Source organism: Uloborus diversus, chromosome 3, assembly GCF_026930045.1.
Source record: "Uloborus diversus isolate 005 chromosome 3, Udiv.v.3.1, whole genome shotgun sequence".
NCBI classification, from domain to species: domain Eukaryota; kingdom Metazoa; phylum Arthropoda; class Arachnida; order Araneae; family Uloboridae; genus Uloborus; species Uloborus diversus.
Window position 1 is genome coordinate 53036680 of NC_072733.1, and position 20602 is coordinate 53057281.

General features: G+C 33.4%; 1 protein-coding gene across 1 annotated transcript in view; it reads right to left on the minus strand.

Moving 5' to 3' along the window:
* Positions 1 to 20602, minus strand: part of LOC129219438 (rhoGEF domain-containing protein gxcJ-like) — a 108584-nt gene that overhangs the window by 53132 nt on the left and 34850 nt on the right. Inside the window, exons 8-9 of the mRNA XM_054853834.1 lie at positions 14890 to 15035; positions 13001 to 13115 (exon numbers count right to left, since the gene is read on the minus strand). Of these exons, the coding sequence (XP_054709809.1) occupies positions 13001 to 13115; positions 14890 to 15035 (261 nt within the window). The remainder of the gene's footprint in view (positions 1 to 13000; positions 13116 to 14889; positions 15036 to 20602) is intronic.

The window sequence follows — 20602 nt, forward strand, 5'->3', positions numbered from 1 at the left end:
AAATTAGATCAACCTTTATATCGACAGCAAGATTTTTTTTTCTCAGTTTTCCTGATGGGGGAGCGAAAAATGGTGACTAAGGACAAAAGAGACAACTTCGATGCTTATAAAATTTTTCAATGCATAAAATCGAAATGTAATTAGGATGTAATTGGGATATCAGTTGGTGTGACGTATAACCGATGTCCGATAAATACCGGCGATCAAAAACAATTCTTTGGCGAGTAGTTACGAGCAAGGGAAAAAAACATATTAGGGTAACGGCACCAGTCACTGACATGCTTAAGGCATCATTCTCAGGTTAACTCAGTTTCCTGAGTCTTTTAATATATTTAGACTTTTAAAACTATTTTCTCTCATGCAACAACATCTCATCTAACGTTGGCTGCTTTTGGGTCCTCTGAGTTAGTAAATTCTATTTTTATTTGCTCAATTTCGAAAAAAAGGTCTGACTCCCAGTAACAGACATCGAAAAATCTGATAATATCTAGCAACAGACAGGTAATAGACCAAATTCCTTTTTTCTCTTCAAAATGTGCAAAAGTTCTTTATTTTTAGAACTAAAGCCTTATTAAATTCAAATAAACATGACACACCAGACGGCTTCGTGGTAGCTGTTCATAACCTTCCACCACTGCCTCGTAAATACCAACTGACTCATAAAATTCACTCCGATAACACTAGATGTCTGCACAGTATTCATAGGCCACAGCAACATCAGTTTTACCCGCCAAAAAGGCTTATTATTTAAATCCAAGCTTATGGCTCTGTGTTATTGGACCCTTGTCTATTACTGGTGACCTTACCCTACGAATATAAATTTTAATCTAAGGTATTTTCACTTTCTTTTTGGCTTCAGATCTACAAGTAGTGTTGCAAGTTTGCATATATTGCAAACAAAGTACTTTTTACATTTGTAAAATTTCCGATTTTTCAGTCGTCCATTTTTTCTGCTTTTCTGATCTAACATATTATTAGCATCCGTATATAGTAATATTTTTCAAAGCATTCTAACCCGAAGAAAACAAATTAGTTAAAATTCTAGACGAAATGTTTGTTTGTTTATATATATATATATATATATATATATATATATATATATATATATATATATTTATATATATATATTAAAGAGGGAAAATATCCATGAATTTTTCGAACATTTTAAGCTAAATAACGTTCTGCTTTAATATATATATATATATATATTTTTAAATTTTCTCTCTGATATTTGTAACAACTGAAAAGTGAAGTTTTTATCGCAAAATGAAGCGACTACAAGCCATGTCACAACGAATTTTTCTCTAATAGCCATAAACTGATAGGGAAATAAATTCATCTCTGGCACTCTAAAAGCTTTTTCTCTAGTTTTTGGAAATAAAATCCTTCGTTGTTTCTATGAATTATATTTCAAATCGATTTTTGACAAAGCATTTATGGATCTGAATTTCTCTAGATGGAGCATGTGCTATATTGACAACTGATGGGGGGGGGGGGGATTCTCGATTCGCTCATTCTGTCTGACTGTTCGGCAGTTTTAGACAGCATTGATTTTTTTTTGTAATATTTTTTAACGTCTCTTCCCCTTTGATACAGGTCAAGGTATGTGTACAGACTGGTATTTTATCATTCCGTTAAATTCTGAGGTTCATTCGGAGAACTGATAATTTCTCAATCCCAAAATTTTAAGTCCGAATTCCCCTGGTCCGTGTTGTAAACTTCTATGTACAGTGAAACCTGTGAAAAAGTTGACCACTTGCGGTGCATTACTTTCGTGATTAACTTAAGCAGGTGGTGAACTTACAGAGGTTGATTTATATGATAAGGGATAATTCCGTGCCTGAAAAAAAGCGGTCAACGTAGACAGGCGGTCAACTTACAAGGGTGGTCAACTTTACAGGTTTTACTGAATGAATTGGAAACTTTAAGTTGAAACACTAGGGCATGTGTTTGAAGTTGCTGTATATAAGAAAAATATGCAAAAATGAAGAAAAGCCAAGCAGTTAGACATTATATTAGTTATTTCGCTTTGTAAGAATTCTTCAAAGAAAATATCTCATAGTCGCCAAAACTTGGCGATAAAAATCAGCTGAGTATCGCTCTGAAGGTTGGGCTGTGACGTAACAAGCCATTTACGGAGATGCTGACGTTTTGCTCTTTCGGAGTGAGCAGCCTCACAAGAACGCAATGAGAAACGTAGATCTCCCCATGCAGGAGAGGATTTTTTGATTTAAAGTTTACAACCACAAGCTAAGCTTATTTCGACCGAAACTCATTCACAAAGATTGTGGTTGCGTCATGTTTTCTGTCCTAAAAGAAGTCGTACTTAAAAAAGAATGGATGAACTTTTGTTTTAAACACTCGATGGCGCCTCTTACTCATGCTCTTCTTCTGGCTTTCATTTTACTTCCTGGGAAAAAAAAATTCTGCGGAAAATACGAAAGCACGCCATTCAAAGAAGCTACTTCTAGTAAAAACCAAGACACATTGCACCCCGATAACAGAAGTGACAGAACTCAAATATTTAAAAAACGTATTAATTAACGATTTAAAAATCTAAACTTGCGCAATGTTACTTTATACAACTGTTGCGTGGTGGTGTGTAAACGATGCAATACTGACACATCATTAAAATGTTATAATTTAGAAGAAAATTTTTGAACTTTGAGTATGCATTAATAATTTAGACTACAGAAAATTACCTGGGGCGCCCCAAACTTAAATTTTTGGGAAGGCGGAAATTCTCAACTAGCCGAATGGAACTCTAAATTTTGCCGAATAATGATAATTTTGCGGAATATTGATACTTATGCTGAGTCATCAGACCAAATTTGAAGGAGGAAATTTTTGGTTACTCATATTGTAGCATTTCAGAATGAATTAGGTAACAGCAGCATTGCGTAAAACTTTGATTTTTTCTTCTGCTTTCTATTTTTTCGAGATGTGTCGCTTTTGTTTGCGGGATGCAAAATGCTCTCCCGCATGAAAGTACTCGAAAATTCTCTTTCAAAAGAAACTAGAAGTGACGTTATTCCACTGTGCTCAAAGACATGTTTGAAATATTGTAAAAGTTTGAATGGAGGAATAGTTTTACAAAACGTTTACATGAAAATTCTAAAATTAAGTTATTTTCAAGAAAAAGGCGAAAATTTTGTCGAAAAACACATCGATGAAGATCTTAGGGCTCATATCCCTCTATTTGTGACTTTCTACGATTCTGATCTATGCAAAACTGTAAACTGAAACTCTTAAGTCAAAAAAAAGTAATAAAAATAAATAAATAAAACAAATATTTTAAACTGTTGCTCAAATTTAAAGCAACTAAATTTACAATCTCAACTAATTTTATTACACTATAGGTATTTTGTTAATGCCCTCCGGCCATTGTAGCTCTACCTCGCTTCATTATCATATGACAATATTCCAAATGACCAAATTTGTCATAAATGCTTCTATGTACGAAGAGGGGGGAGGGAAGGGGGGGGGGGGAGAACGCTACATTTCATTAATCGTATTAAGCAGAAAAATAAGTAATTTCTATATTTGTAAAGATGAAGCAAGGTGACTATGCTAACTAAACTCTGAATGCATCAAAACTATTTTTATTGCACAAGTAAAAAAAAATAAAAAAATCGGCATTACAGGAAAATCCCGTTACAACGAATTTCAAAGGCCCGCAAACTTTGTCCCTTGTAACTGATATTTTGTTATATTTGATGTCAAGCAATGTAATGGCTATTAAAACGAGACTGAATATTTATTTCTCTGTACTGGTATTCACTAGAAAGATATTTGACTGAATCTATTTTTATAAAGTTATTTTACTTCGATAGGTAAAACAATCAGAAGATAGGGGAAGCTGATGTACCCACGGACGGTTGTACCTACGGACGTTGGTCGGGAAATTCCGGATATTGTCGAGAAAAATCGGATCGGGGGTTCAACGTGCGTGTCTTTCCCTGTCCTGTATCTCAGGAGGTTTCGACACGACATCAAACGAACATGTAAAATTCTATCGCAATTTTTCGGTTTTAGTAGGAACTGAGTTAAAAAAAAAAAAAATATGTACATTTTTTTTTTTGTATGTCGTGGATTGTATTATTCATTATAGTTGTAGGCATCATGTTTCCCTATGTTTTGAAGGTGTTTTTTATTTTTAATGTCGTGAACCGGGTCCTGACGATGTGACTGGCTTGCAAAACCAAAATGACGTACCTTTGTACACAAGGACACATAATCATGTGTACCCACAGATTGCAATTTTTAGTGTCCTTTGGTCACACCTGAGTCTTCTTACAACGTGAAGTACCTCAAAATGGTGCCTTGTCATCAATGTCCGAAATTTACTTTCAACAATGATGATGAACTTGAAATAGGGCTTGAAGATATTGAGTTGAAGTAACCCTTACCAATTGTAGAATCTACAGACCGTCAATCCCAGCCGTTTTCATTTGAAGTCGACTTTTCTGGCTTTTTGTTGGGTTAATCTGAACTGAGTTTTTTTTTTATTATAATGGGTTAATTTTGTTGAAGGTTTCAATTTCTATATTAATTGAAGTCATTATACAAGTACATAGAGAGCCATATTAGTCATGTATCTAGTTATTTTTTTGTTAAAAGCATGTTAGGCTCCCTTAAGAGTAATATAAAAGTTTTTTAAAGAGTTCACTGATGTTAAAAATTAAGTATTATTGAAAAAAAAGGGGGGGGGGAATCTCAGGTGTTCAGTTAATTTTCAAAGTTTGATTTCTGTTGGGTTTTTTGTTTAATGTTATTTTCAAAGGATGTTAAAAGTATTTCAATACAAAACGGCTCATGAAAATGTATTGAGTATAATTTAATTCTTCAGACCTATTTATTTATTATTTATTGATATGTTCATGGGTACAAAGGCCCCTTTCCGTGGTTTGAACGGTGTGTTGTACCCGCGGACAAAAAAGGTGATTTATTTATTGTATTATTATTATTATTATTTTTTTTTTTTGAAGTTGAAAGCTTCGAGATTTTCGCCTGACAAAAATTGCAAAATTAGACGATAAGTTGTCGATTCTGCGATGAAACTTTCCCGATCGATTATCCATTCTTAGAGACCAGCAAAAATTGAAAAGTAAATTTTGTCCGTGGGTACCTCAGCTTCCCCTACACCATCATTCATTTAAGCCATTAGACGAAAATTATGCTCGCTTTCAACAAAATGTATTAAACTTTAATCGTGAATTTGATTCTAACATTCTCTTATTGCAAAATTTAGTGTATGGACACAATGGAAAAATAAAAACGCTCACTTCCGATGCTTTAGAGCAATTTGCTTAAACCAGAAATTTGAATGTTTTTGTATCGGAGAGACACAAACTATTAAAAAATAAAAATAAAAAAAAAATTGTGTACAACGAAAGTTCATTACTTTTTGGATTTTTTTTTCTTCATTACAGTTTTTTCACAATTCTAGATTTCTACTTAATTACAGTCGTATTGTACTTCGATTGTTTGGTAAATAAACCTACTTAATCAGACGCATATATTTGTCAAATAATTAGTCGGAATAGCAAAAATAAAGAACAAAAAGTCGATTAATAGTGCATGCTTTCAAAAAAGGTAACCTTTAACTGAAAATTAATGTGTCGTATGAATATTATTCCTCATACACTATCGTTTGTCTCAAACATTTGAGTGGTTGAAATTAAATCTATTTATTCAAAAATCACCCTGAAAACTGTTTTCAAATTTTGCGCAACAAAATTCATAAAACTGTCTCACTAAGAATTTCTCTTAAGAGTATCAGAAAAAAAGATAAAAATCGTTGTGGTTATATTATTAACTTTATCTTTACATTGAACCAACAGCACAGGAAATAGCTTTGAATTACATGGCGGCAATAAACACTTATCTTAGTTCAGCACTCAAAATTTGAAGCAGGAATACTATCAAAACATAAATGGGGAATTCAGTGAATGAACATTAAATTACCATTTTGGAAAAATGGTAATTTTTCCGAATCTGTAGGATATAAAAACCAAACCCAGTGGCACCGCAGTCCACCAGGGCCAAGGCCTACTGTGCCCACCTCAGTTTTTCTGACCAAGGGCTCTGGGATGCGAGGCAGATGTTCTGGTTTGTTCAGGTGGTCATCCGAACGCGGAACCCCAAGGGTTTTATATATGCTGAATGAAACTCCAAATTTTACCTAATAATAAAATCTGAAAACAGCATCATTACAATTTCTCTCGAAGATTTTGAAATGTTAAAATGCTGTCTCCAAATTTGCCGAATTGTCAGACAAAAATTGCCGAATAACAAAAATTTTGGGAAGTCACAGTGACCTCCCGTGATTTCCCATTCCTGTTTATTTGTACGCTATAACCGGTCTGAAATGGGCAACAGCTCAACAGAAATATTTGTCTGCAAAAGAGGGGTGACCTATACAAATTTTTTTGTTTGTTTTTTACTGTTTTTTACAAAAGATATAACATTTTATCCCATGAACTCCTTGTATATAGTTATAATCACCACAGACATAATTGTGCCGGTCACCTTTTTTATTCGAATTCCAACCAATTAGCAAATTATTTAGATGCAAATCTTTAACGGCTCGAGTCTTGACTGCTTTCTCAATAAAAACTGTTTTTTTTAATTTCATGCCATCCATAACGGACTCCTAACAAAAATGTTAAGCGTTTCTTTGGAATTTTTTTCATTAGAAGTTTTATTTTCTGCAAAGGGAACGTTTTATCCATGAACTCCGCATAAAATAAGACACTTTCGTCAACATTCTAAATATCACTAGATGCATAAATTTGTTTGACTGGGCCCTTTTCCAAACCATTTTTTACAAACGTAAATATCCACTCCCATGGATTCTCTGCATTTTTTTTTTAAATATGCCACGTCTCGTTCACTAGTGGTCTAACCAAACATTGGAAAATTGAAAGTTTTCTTCAAATGGGTATCTTTTAAGGAGCAGCTTCCTTATCATTTTCTAGTAGAGTAGGACCTGAAATTGGAATAATGCTGCATCTCTTGGAGTCAGAGACCGTTTTTAAAAACCACATCCACCATAAGTCTCTCACTCTTCAGTTTGTTTTTGCTTTGGTTACAAATATTTCTTTCTGAAAATTCTTTTCTTATTAAAATGCAAATAATGTGTTCTTCCATAACCAAATTAAATTAAAATGTTTCCGTTTTATCTTCTGCAAAAATTATTACTTCTATGTTTAATTTCATTTAAAGGACATGGCAAAGAGGCTAAGCATTGCATAAGCAGCTACTCTAAGAACTAATATAATATTAAAAGATTTTGCTGGTTAAACCATGCTTTGTAATGGCTGTTACTCTATTGAAAATGCTAAAGCTTGTCGCTGACTAGAGATAAGTCAGGCAACAGTAAAAAACTTCATAAGAATAATTCTTTTCGCTGTAAAACGAAAAACAATAAGAAAAATATCATTCTATAAAGACGAAAAAATGTTGCATAAAAAACTGTTTAAATTAGTTTTCCGTAAAAAATATTCGTATAATTTTTGCATCAAAGCAATTTTTAATTACTTAGATTTCGAATCATTATTCCCGAAATAACAAGTGAGGAAGTTGCCGAACAGGTCACTAGGACCTCCAAAAATTTCTTTATTCGGCAAATTCTGGAGTTCCATTCGGCCAAATTATCATCATTTGGCGAAATTTGGGATTCCGCCCGCCCAAGTATTTAAGTTCGGAGTGCCGCTACATCATTGTATCAAACACAAAATACATTTAAAAAGAGAGAGAAAATTAACCACGCAGTTAATTTTGAAGACGCTTTTCTCATGTTCTCTTATTAGTCACATAAGCGAATTTTGTGATTTTTTAACTGCTGAAACTTTAAAAGTAAAAATTAGTGAGAAAAAAATTTCGTATGCTGCCTCGTAAACTAATTTCCTCGTAAATTTTAATTATACTAGAAATTTTAAAGTTTATTATTAGATTTATATTTCTGTTTATTGCTATGAGAAAAACTGGCTTTTGAACTTTTGCTCAGCAAAATATTGATACAACTACAACTTCTGAAACCTTGTAAAAACATTATTTCGGCGCCGAAGCACATGTTGACCTTACTCCCTTTTTTTAACTTGCTCCTGAAAAAAAAAAAAAAAAAAAAGCTCACCATTATAGTTGTTTACACTTAAGGAAAGGGATACGGCGCCGTTCCATTTTGAAATTTAGTGTAAGAGTAATGGATGAAAGTATTTTCCTGTCAATACCGTGTTTCTACTGCTTGAAAGACTAGAAAATAAGTTTACGGTATAGTGCTTAGAGAGAGAGCCTTGTTATTATTTTCCATAAATGTGTTTGCAAGTATGTTTAACAGACAATTTATTGCCACTTTCAAACTTTTAACATATTAAGAAAGGTCTTTCTTCAAACGGAGTTTATTTTCAAGGGTAAAAATTTGTCAAAAACGCAAAGTTTACCTTTGTGCTTGCAAAGCCTTTACAGCATGTAAAAGCGCTTGTGTGGAAAGAAATAGTATCATGTCTTTGCTCGAAGTCTGTTTGTCTTCGCTAGATTATCGATGAAACTATAAGTTGATCATTTTGAATCTAATGTTTATTATGTTAAAAAAATAACGGGAAAGTTCTTTAATTCTTTGTTCTTTAGAGTTTGACTCGAATACGGTGACGTCCGAGCAGGCCCGTCATTTAGGGGGTGGGTGGGGGGTTAGGAGGGAGCAATTGACCGCTCTCGCTTTGAGAAATCAATATATTTCGATTTATATGGGCATAGTTTTCTATCTCTTTCGATACAATCTGCATTGAAAGCCTTGACGCCCCTTTCTCCCGGAAAAAGTTGAAATCCCCTGCCTGCTTCTGATCTACCGAAGCTTAAACGATTCCATTTGTTGAAGATGGGGTGAGGAAAAACGTTTTACGTCACGATGACAATTATTAGAGTAGTGCCAATTTAATAATGTATTCTCTTTCAATCCAAATATAAATGAGCTTGTCCAAGGTCAGCGTCAAGCTACCAGACACACACTATACCTTAAGGGTCGATATGTACGGTTAGTAAACAAGAGATTCGGTAAAAATCGTTTTTAAGTCACGATCGCTTTTTTCCACGGTGCTTTGAAAGCATTGCGTTAGATACTATGACTCTGGATGTTGAATCTTTCCACGTATTTCTCATTTAATGCAGTTTTTTGTTGTAGTTTTTGGAGAAAGTCATAGCAGTTTAAAGTAAAACAGCTACGTAAGCAATCGACGTTCCAAATTTCTGCGTTGCAGTTACAATGAAACCAATGCTTGTTGCATTTACGCTTTGTCATAAAGCGCTATATTTTACTAAAGCGTATCAGCTCTAACCATTTATGATTCTAACGCGTGTCAGTCAGCATGTGAACCGGCCCTTATAGAACAATGATTTTAGAACGTCCGATGATACGTGTATCACTTGGGGTATGCGAAAATCTGCAAAGGTGTAAGAAGTTTGTAAATCAATGTGTTATCAAGAAGTATGTAAAATTATAATCGCTCAAGCTATAATTTCATTTTGATATACCAGATTGAATCGAATGTATTTCAAAACTTCATTAAATACCTTCTGAACCGATACTGAAAAAGAACACATAGAACTAGTGGACATTGCTGAGAAGTACTTCCTGAGGTTGAGAACAACTTAGTTGTGTGAAAAAAAAAATTCGGATTTAACTTTCCTGAATCATTTCACAGTATTTGGCTGTGAACTGTCTTACACGTAACGTTAAATATTTATATTTTTTTTTACTGTAAAAATATACATAACGAAGTGTTCTATTATTTTGAACTCTTTTTTCGTAGTTTTTAGTGAAAAAAAAATAAATATTTCGATATTTAGCTTTACGTACGGAAATTTCACAGCCAAATACTGTGGAATGGCCCACCAGAGGAGCAAGTATAGAAACTAATTTTACGTTGAGGATGATTTAGATCTGGAATACACATTTTGATCCCGCTGGACCAATGGTAAGTTTTGTAATCGAAATAAGCATACGTTCCCACTAATAATTGTGGGAGAATATTTCAATTTTTTGTCTGATTTAAAAAAAAATTCATTAAAATAACATCCTTTGTTAAACTTTTACTATTAAAATTGTAACACATTTTACTAAGAAATAAAAAAGTTTTTTTTGAGGGTACATACAGGGCTTCATTTCTAACAAACTAAGCGTAGGAGCTCTAGAAACCTCAGAACTTATTTTCGTTCGTAAATAGCCTGAAACTCGTCTGAGATGAAAATTTTTCCAAAAAGTTAAAAAGTCCAGGAGCTTAGGTCCCGTGAGCTCCCATGCAAATTGAGCCCTGCGTACACGGATACGTGAGTTGAAAAAAATTTGAATTACAGAACATTCTCGCTTGGAACATGAAATACTTTACGTGCTAATGTCAGCAATCGTTACGAAAGAGACATTTATAAAGGTAAGCCAATTCTTGCCTCGTCCGCGTTCTTAATCGTTTAGCGGAAAGAATCCTGACGTAACCCCGGAAACTAGGATCATAGGCCCCTAATAAAAAAGGTCTAGCCAACAAGAAAAATACTTGAAAACAGATGCTTCCGTCTGGGGAGCAGGAAGCGCGCTAGGGTTAGTCGAGCATGATGTAAACAGTGTTTAATTTCTTGATAGTGGAGCACTTAAAATACGACGTCACGAAAGTTTTAGGGCGCTATGAGTAACTCATTTTTTTCTTTACGCTTTTTCAATTAGCGTGGAAATGGAAGGAAAAAGCTCACACTACATTTTGGGGGGGGGGGGGGAATTAATCAAAACGCATAAGAGTACGTTTCAGAGCTTATTTTAAAAATTCCATATAGAATATGTTTTCAGCTTTTTATTCAAAAAATTTAATACTTGTTCACGGTAAAAAAATTGAGGTATTTAACGAAGTTGTTTTTTTTTTTTTTTAAATTTTTATATGCATTTTTTCACGCAAAGAAAATTAGTGCATTAAAAGTTAAAATGAGAGCGATTGTCTTGATGAACTGCTCTTACAACGACTAGAAAAAGTCCAATATGACTACAAGCAGAAGTTTTGATTCATTAATTAATGAGAATAATGTATTAATTAGTTTAGACTCCTTGCAACTCTTTGTAAAAGATCTCATAAAAGAGCAGTCTGAAAATAAAATTATCTTTCTCAAGGATTATTTTAGCGCTATTTAAATGATAAATGAATATTTTTTTTCTCAGAAAACTTTTCCAGGGGTCGAGGCAAGGACCCTGAATGAAAGTTCCTAAGGAGCCCCTGCCAGATTGCCCTCAACCTTGTTGTTGTCCATAGGAAGAAATGGTAACAAATTGACCTGTATCTATCCGGCATGGTTCTTTCACGGCATCCAACGTCCCAAAAAGCATCTAAACTCTAGAATTTTTGAAAAAAACAAAGGAATTTCGCTGTAATCAGCTGAAAATCAGCAGATCGTAGTGCTTCACTTGGAAAAGCTGGAGTAGACTCAGGTATTTGTTGAGAGATCACCAAGAATAAGAAACTGAAATAGAATATATGGTAAAGTGAAAAGAGATTAATGTTTGAAATGAATTTGGGTGGGTCACGTCATCTTATATTAAAATCTGACCGCATCTATCTATCTATGTGAGTCCCTAGTGCTCTTCGACAACGGCAGAAAACTGAGGGTCGAAACAGGTATTAAATGTTTCGAAATTTCATGAGTATCTCATCTTTGTCATCATGAGTATCTCATCAACCCGGTCTCTTCTTTGCAAGATTTTTATTTGCCGATATATTAGTTAAAACGACCATTTCCACCAATGTTTCCCCTATTCCGGAATGCATGTAGCAGTTATTAAAGGGATTAAGTAAGAAGCCTATTTGATGTTTTCCCTAACTTAAACCACCAAAGACAAGAAGTTATCAAAACCCGCGAAATACACACTCGTGCGTCTGGGGAACGAAGGTGTACACCAACCAACAGCGGTAAGCTTTCAGTTCTATTAAATTACGATGCGTAGACCTCTACAGTATTGTACTGCAGGCCCATGACAAGCGAGAGGCAGAATTTCAACCTCATCAAGAAGATCCGTCAAAGCATTCTAGCAGAAAGCGTCGGCAGTTAAAACGATCTGATGAACTAAGAAATTTCGTTGGAGATAATGAAAAAAAAATCAAAAGTTTTAGAACGTAGTTCGAACTACAGTAAAGCACTAAAAAGCACAGTGACTGAAATGTGATCCTTATGCGAAAAATGTGTGATGATCACTAAAGATCGATTAACGCAGTCCGCCGCCGTCGCTGTGAAGTCACACGTTTTAGCAATTTACGAATGTCCGTCAATTCGTGGCGTCGTCACGAAGTGATGTTGTAGTCGCATCTTCAGAATGTCTCAAAGTGGCTGATCACATATTAATTGTTGCAGCAACGTTGCAGTGAATCACAACGTTTCACTTCTGTGATACGTCGCGATGCTGTCACTTAGTGACTTGTTGTGACCATTGTGAATCGCAGTGATGTCATTGTAGATTTGCCGTGACATGTTGTGTGATCAAAAATTTAGATCTTCATCCAAACCAGTATTGGTACCAGTTAGAGGAAAAGATCACGGATGTAAAGACAAAGGTGTATTTTCTTCTATTTTTAAGTCAAAAAGCATATCGATAGGCGATTTAATTCGCTGTAAATACAACTAAGATTGATGTCTCGGATGTTGTTTTTCCGAATTCAAATGAACTTAATCATTTTGATTATCACATTATATTACGATAAGGGACCTCGCTCTCCGAAAAAGTAAACAAAAAAAAAAAAAAATCGTGAAGATACTTTGTTGATCTTGGATCACTGCAAGGAATTCGTTATAAAAAAATCTTCGTATTTTTGGCAAATCCGAGACTTTAAAAAGAAGAAAAAAATTATCCATGACGAAAAATCCTTTAGTCAGCACTCAAATGGTATTTAGAAAATGTCATCGCGGCTCCATTCCATAACGCTGATTTCATCGCGAACTACCAAATCAGAGGGAATTTTTCAAAAATACTTACTTGATTTATATGCTCAAGGTGCAACTCGACTTTTTGCTGCGCTTCTTTAACAGCATTCCTGTCTTTATGATGAATCGGTGTCACCTTATGCAAGCGACTCAAGAGAAGTGGGTACCTAGAAGAGACGTTTCCAGAATTAGGATCGGCCGTCAACTTGGCAGATGAATTAAGAAAAGACAACAAATTATGTAAGATAAATAAGTTTTAAAAGTGACTGCAATGCTTAAGAATTTCTTCCGGACTGAGCTGGGAAGTGGAAAGTTTGGAATGTTAAAAAAACACGCAATTTATTAATTGTTCCACTTCATGCATCAAGTTTAATGATAATCAAAACAAAATGTCACAATGATGCATTTACGTTGGTCGGAGTTTATTTTCAAATTTAATGTTCTTAAATAAACATCTGAATTATTATGGCACTTGTTTCTTGCTGTGGGTATAGTGCAAAGACATTTTATCAACTGTGTTTCAGCTCGCAAAATAAAGATTAAAATGTATTTTAAAGCGTTTAATTTTTATGAAGTGCTATATTTCAGATTCATTTCGATTTCTAACTCAGAGTACTTTTTACTATTGCAAAAAAAAAAACCCTCGATAAAATCTACAGTATTTGCAAGCCTCAATTAATCTACGACAAACGGCCCCACACATATTTTAATTAGTTTTAGTACATTTGTTGCTATAAAACTAAGAAAAACATTTAAAGTATTGTACTGTTAGCCAAAATATACAAATAATTATTAAATCACGTTAAAATTAATTATTAGCCTGGTTCAAACTATCCTGTCATTCAAGAATTTTGGGTGACGTCAGAAATGGGATGCAAAATAAATTATTTTAATAAAAGCAGTGCAACTTTAAAGAAGAACAACGTTTCAAAATATTAACTTCTCACTTTGTGCTTCAAAATGCCGCAAGATTCATATCATTTATAATATTGCATAGAAAACTACAATGTAGGAAGAGCAATTTCTAAGAGTTCAAAAGTAACTTCCAAATAGTAACTTGAGAACTGTTAAACTGTGCAATGCGCTGTGCAAATATATATTTTATTTTTTGGTAAAATAAAGAGTAGAAAATTTATTTGATAATCTTGTCATGAAAGTGCATCACAAGTTATCTTAAATGACTATTTAATTCCCGATTAATGTAAGTACTAAAAATTTTTTTTTGGGTTAAGTACAATTTGAATAACTTTTAAGAAATTCAACCCGCTATTTTTCTAAAAGAAACCATGTGCTTTTTCCCATTTAAGGGCTTCACATTTCCATTTCTGACAGTTGTAGTCCAAAAAGTCCTTGACACATTTTAAAAGGTCATAGAAAAGCAACAAACTGTTGTTTCAATATGCGGTTTGTGCCATATAAAACATGAAGAGAAGAAAAAAGTGTAATTACTGTATAACCCCGATTTAACGATTGTCAAGGGACTGGAAAAATTTATTGTTGAATCGAGAAGCACGGACATTCAATGCAATCAAATCCGGACCAGTGAAATGTATCATTAAATTGAGGAAATCGTTAAATCGGGTATCGTTAAATCGAAGTTATACTGTATATAGGTAATTTACATTGACGGTTTTATCGTCTCAATTTTGAAAAATTAATTTTTACTGTGACGATACAGCAATTACTTACAGCTGTAATTTTTGCCTCCCCCCTTTCTTTATTTTCCTGTTTTTACGATGTCATAAAACATTCTTGAACTTATGAAGTATTATGGAGCAAACCGCATATTGACACGACAATTTGTTGTTTTTCTATGAGTTTTTAAAGTTTGTCAATGACTTTTCGGATTATGTATACTTAGATAATTAGTCACAATTTTAAACCTATCTCAAATTTAAAATCGTACGTTTAGTTTTAAGATGGAAAATCGTTCAGTATTACCTTGTGACTCGCTGAACTGGTACCATCAGAAAAGCTGGCAGGTTCATACGTCTTAGTAGTGTATTTTCCATTTGCGAAACCCTCAAAAAAATTCTGAGCAATTCTTTCTCCTTTTCCAAGTGGCTCAATAATACTGAGGCTGAAGCCTATGAAACAGAAAATGTTTTTGAGTAACAATAAAAATTTGAAAGAGCAAACTATTCAGGGCCATTCCACGGAAAACTAATTTTGTCCCGCACGAGACGCCTCAAATTATTCATTAAATATATTAATTTAAAAAGGTAATGAAAAAAAAGATATTGCTTAACAAATTACAAATGAATGTGTGATTCCTTAAGCAAAAGATTGTCGTTAATTTTTTTAAATAATTACTTTTTAATGAAATATATGAACAGTCACTTGCGGGACAAAGTGACTACTTTTTCGTGGAATGGCCCAATACATAATTTTTTTTCAAAGGTTTAAACTATTGTTTCTCAACAAATGAGATATGTTTCCTTTACACTGGAACCTTTTCCCTCTAATGTATCAATAGAGCAAAAATATTAAGTAATTCATAACTAAGTTACAAGAGGTTGACTTTGGATGTCCCGCACGTGACGCATGCAAATGAATTAAATTTTACATTAAATAAAATATTTATCAAAAATATAACTGTTTCAGGAGTATCTTTGTATCAAACGTAAAGATTAAAAATTATGCTTACTACCCCTATTTAATTAAAATATTAAGCGATGTGACAAAATGTTTAAGAAATTTAAGCGTCGTTTTGTCCCGCACCTGATGGGGTTATGGACCTTTATATGCGATACATGTTAGCATTTAGTTAAACTGTTTTATTCTAGTTCTTGTCTAATGATTTGAGAAAATAGCTATTTTCCTCGACATTTAAGATATTATCTTCGGAAACGGAATGAAAACTTGAAAGTAGTAATTGATATTATAACTTATTGTAGCGAACTGAAAATTAATTTTAATCCTCCACATGAATTTTGTTTAGTAAAAAGAATACTTTATTTAATTACAAATCATATTGTTTTCAGAATGAAAATATTGCCGATTTAGGAAATTTATGACCGAAGAAAAAAAAATCCCATAAAATTATCTACACTGATTACCTTATTCGCATATAATGTGTTGGCATAAATGAGTTCTAAATTTTGGTAGACATTAAAGAAATTTTGTATGTAACCTTGATTTGCGCAAGTATTTAAAGTTATGCAGGTTAAAATGTTTGCTCAAATCCTGAAACTATTTCCAGCTTTTCGCTGAAATTTTTCGAGATTTTTTTTTTTTTTTTTTTTTTAAAGAACTTAAATGCGTCTGTTTTGCCGTTGATAAAAAATTGATTTATGAATTGTATTCAGGCTTCCGGACACAAAGCATTTCTAATAACCCTTCTCTTGGTTAAACACCTATTTTAAGGCAAAGCATATCCCATTTGTCTCAAAAATTAAACCTTTAAATTATTATGAAAACAATATGAAATAATTAGATACTATGTTTCAATAGATTTTAGAGTTTTTTCAAAAGTGTTATAGAAAGTTTGTATTATTCAGGCAGAATTTCCATACATAAACCAATAAATGCAGCAGAACCAGATCTCGGGGGGAAGGTGGTTAGGGTCCGTGTCCCAAGAGGCAATTTCAGAGGTTGGAACGTAAAACTGCATTTTGAGCAGGGCTGTGGAGTCGGAGTTGAAGAGTCGGAGTCGGACAGATTTTGGGGTAAAGGAGTCGGAGTCGTTCGAAAACATGCCGACTCCGACTCTGGGTTTCTTTTTTTTTCTTTAATTTTCACTGATTCTCCATGCATTTTTTCAGAAACTGACTACCAATCAATATGATTACATGTATAAAGGCCTACTAATAAGAAAATAATTGTCATTGTGGCAACCAGTTGCCTTGATTGTTTATCTAGCTTTATGTAACAGCTACCTACGCCGACTCCTAGTTTGCTTATTTTTTAACTTTATGTAACTGATAGCAACTGTCAGCAAACAGTTTTGTTGCTTAACATTTTCTAAGTAATCACTTTCAAATAAAAATAATGTTTTTTACCTTGATCTCAGTTATAAAATAATAAAAGGAATATATGAATCACTTGAGCAAGTTGAGAAACTTCTGAGAGTGCTTGGTAAATTAGAGAGTAAGTGTTTGGGTTAAGTGTTAAGAGTGCCAACTAAGTGTTGGCACGAAAGCGCAAATCCAAAAGATCCGATAAAAAATATTTTTTTTAAATCTAAAGATTTTATTTCAGAAAGCTTGGTTATCACTAAAAATTTCAAAATAAAATCAGTACATGATTTATGGTTTACAACACTGAATAATTGTAGTTAATCCTAAAATCTTCTTATGAAAGTTAATTCTAAAGCTGCCCCAATAAAATTAAAATAAGAAACTTAGCCAAGAAATGCAGGTATAGTAAAAGCTATTCGTACAAAGCTGTATACCACCGCATTTTGGGTAAAATTTGCTCCAGACGTACATGTACCCGACCTCTCTCCGCAATATAATGCAATATTTTCGTTTAAAATTTTAAGTTGAAATTTAAAATTTATTATTGGAGAAATTTTTCAGAATTAAAGTATTTTAATTTTTGTAAACTCTGAAATTAAGTTGAGGCGTTACCCATCAGATGGGTACTGCCCGGGAGGGGACCGCCTAGTTTCAAAAAAAGTTTTGTGTGTGTGTGACTCAGCAAAAAAAAAAAAAAAAAATCTCTTTTACGTTACAGCTTTCAAAAATTGAAACCACAGGATTTGATCAACATCTATTTGTTAAACATTACAGGGAAGCAAATTAATTCTATTCAATTTTTTTTAGAAATGGGATTTTTAAGTAATATCACTCTAGAAATCGCAACTGTTGGATAATTTGATTTTGAAGTTGAAATTCTAATGTTGTATACATGTCAGATTTACAATAAAATGCAACGCGAAAATTTCATAAAAGGAATTAATATTTCAATCTCTGTTTAGGGGTTTTTTCCCCTTCTCATGAGGGCAGGGAGTTGGAAAAATAAATAAATAAATAAAGAAGCTGGAGTCGGAGTTTGAGTCGGACGTTTCGAAATCCAGGATTCGGAGTCGACCATTATTCTTCCGACTCCACAGCCCTGATTTAGAGGTTATTAGTTTTAGAAAATATCCGCACGAAAGTCCTCGATATCTACGTTCCTCTAAAATGTAACCAAAGATAATTTAAAATTGCATTTCTAGGGCTTCAATTTCGAAAAATTTCCAGAGTAAAGTAGTGCCTCTTCTACCCTAAATTGACCGGACATAGCCTAAAATAGCGTTTTGGGGTTTTCAATTTCAAACTAGTTTCGGTAAGGAATCGCTTATGTTTGAGGTAGACAAAGACCGCCTCAAAATGCGTTTTTAGGGAGGGAAAGATTCAGGATCTCTGAACAATTTCCTTAAAATTGCCATGATGACTAAAAATTGCATTTTCAGAGATTCAATGTCGTAAAAGGGAGAGCACCCTTTACTCTAACTTCACCAAACACATGAAAGAAGTGCTTTTTCAGACCTTCGATTCTGAAACATTTTCGTGGACGAGCACCCATCCGGGCCTCCTGCTTTCTTACTACTTAAATATCCAATAATTTTCGGGGACAGCCGGCTGCTAATTTTATAATGGTCACCGAAGAATGCCTAAAATGCGTTTTTGCGAAACATTATTATTTTAAATTTCCACGGAGCATCAAAAATGCTTTCATTAATTTGAGCCGTAGTCGTTGAGTAGTATCAGACTTCGTTATAGCAAGTTAATTTTTAATTTTTGTTGCATCAATCGTATGTACTTATGCTGTTAATTATCTATTTTGTTATTCATTAGAACAAAATATGTAGCTGAAAGAGATAAGCCTAGATATTTTAACTATATTTATTTACGATGAAGTTTGTTATTCAGATCGTGTGATAAAAGAAGTGAGAAATGACAGTCAACGTAGCACTACTTGCAGAATTGAAGTCAACTAAGTCTTAAAATAGCTATTTTCAAATTTAAAGACGGTACCAAAACTCTTCAAAATATTTTCTTTCATGACTGATGGGACTATTTTCACGTCTCTTCTGTTTTAAACCGTAAATATTTAGAAATCAATTTTAGCGTCCATATTTTTAGCAACGTTTCAACGGGAGCGCACGGAAGTAGTAATCTAATTAGAAACAGAGTAAAAATTTTAAAGAAAATTTTTGACGTCAAGAGAGACGTCATAGCAGATTTCTTCAGAAAATATGTTGAGGAAAAGGGAAGTTACGCTTCAAGAACAGAATGAGTGCAATGAGATTTCTTTAACTAAAAGAAATACAGAGTGTTTATTAACATCTTTCTCTGATAAAGAAAATTTATTTAAACAAGAAACTATTTAAGATTTAAGCATAATTAGCTTTTTAATTTAGATAATTATCTCATTAATTGACCCCCCCCCCCGTAAGTACAAGATTAGCAAAAGGCATGTAGGTGGTGCTAACACCGAGAACTAAGAATGGAGTCTATGAAAGATAAAACTTTTAAGGGTGCCACGAGGGGAGTTTTGACTGTCAAGAGGGTTTTGAGGGTCAAGAACATTTGGTTTTAACACATACTCCCAATTCTAGTATGACAGTTTACTATACCCATGTAAGGACTGCTAAGATCAAACACTCACTTCTCCAAAGGTACCTTCTGGCTGCGCTAGTGCCTGGCGCAAGTGAGGCCGATACGCCGGTTTTAGATCGAAAAATAAGTAAAAAATGTCGAGAAACACACACAATTTTTTTTTTATTGGTGATACTTTAAATGTTTTAATTGGGAATACTAACCACCCTAAATCTAATTCCTAGCTACAAATGTTTATGTTATTGAACTTTTCATTTCTCTAGCCCTCCAGAACAACGTTAACCGTTAACACAATGCTCCCTTCTCCTCTAAATCAAAATAATAGCCATGAAATTGTCAAAAAGTTTTAAAAAATAAATAGGGGGAACTACTTTCAAAGAGTATTGGGTGATGGGGTAGAGCGGAGGTCGTATTTTGATTTAGGGGGTCATTTTACATAAGGATCGCAAGAGAATAGTGTCATAATGAAAAACTTAACTTTAACTTCTAAAAATCCTTATTTTTGAGTACTACTATGCGGAAGACTTAAATATTGCGTAAAAGTAAAGCCTTTTTTTTAACAATGATATTCAACTTCATTGTTAACAACAGTCTACTTGAAAATAAAAAATTAAAATAAAAAAAAAACCCTCAGTTTAAAAAAATAGAAAAAACGAATTTTCTTTTGAAAATTATAAACTTTAGGTCTCGTGCATGAGATCTAAAAATATTTTTGTTGGAATAAATTTTTTTGTCGTGTATGTGGGTCTGTAGGCGCAACGTTTTTCGAATTTCAAATTTTGATTTAAAAAAAAAAAAAAATTCGGCCCAGAGGCAAAGTTTATTATCATTAATTCAGGCGTCTGGTTTTTTCCAAATTTTTTCATAGTGTCATCGGGCGAGAGAAATCACTTAGCTTTCTTTCTATACACAGAATGCTAAATTGTTTGCGAAAGAAAGAATTTGTTTTAATCGGTTGAATGAAATACTTCTGCTTTGGTTATGCGAATCTTTTAGCACTGCTTTGCATTTAACTAAAGCCATTAAAATATATTTATAACATTAGTCTTTGAACTATTCGCATAATTTTTAAACGTTATAACTTACACATAATATATTAATTTTTC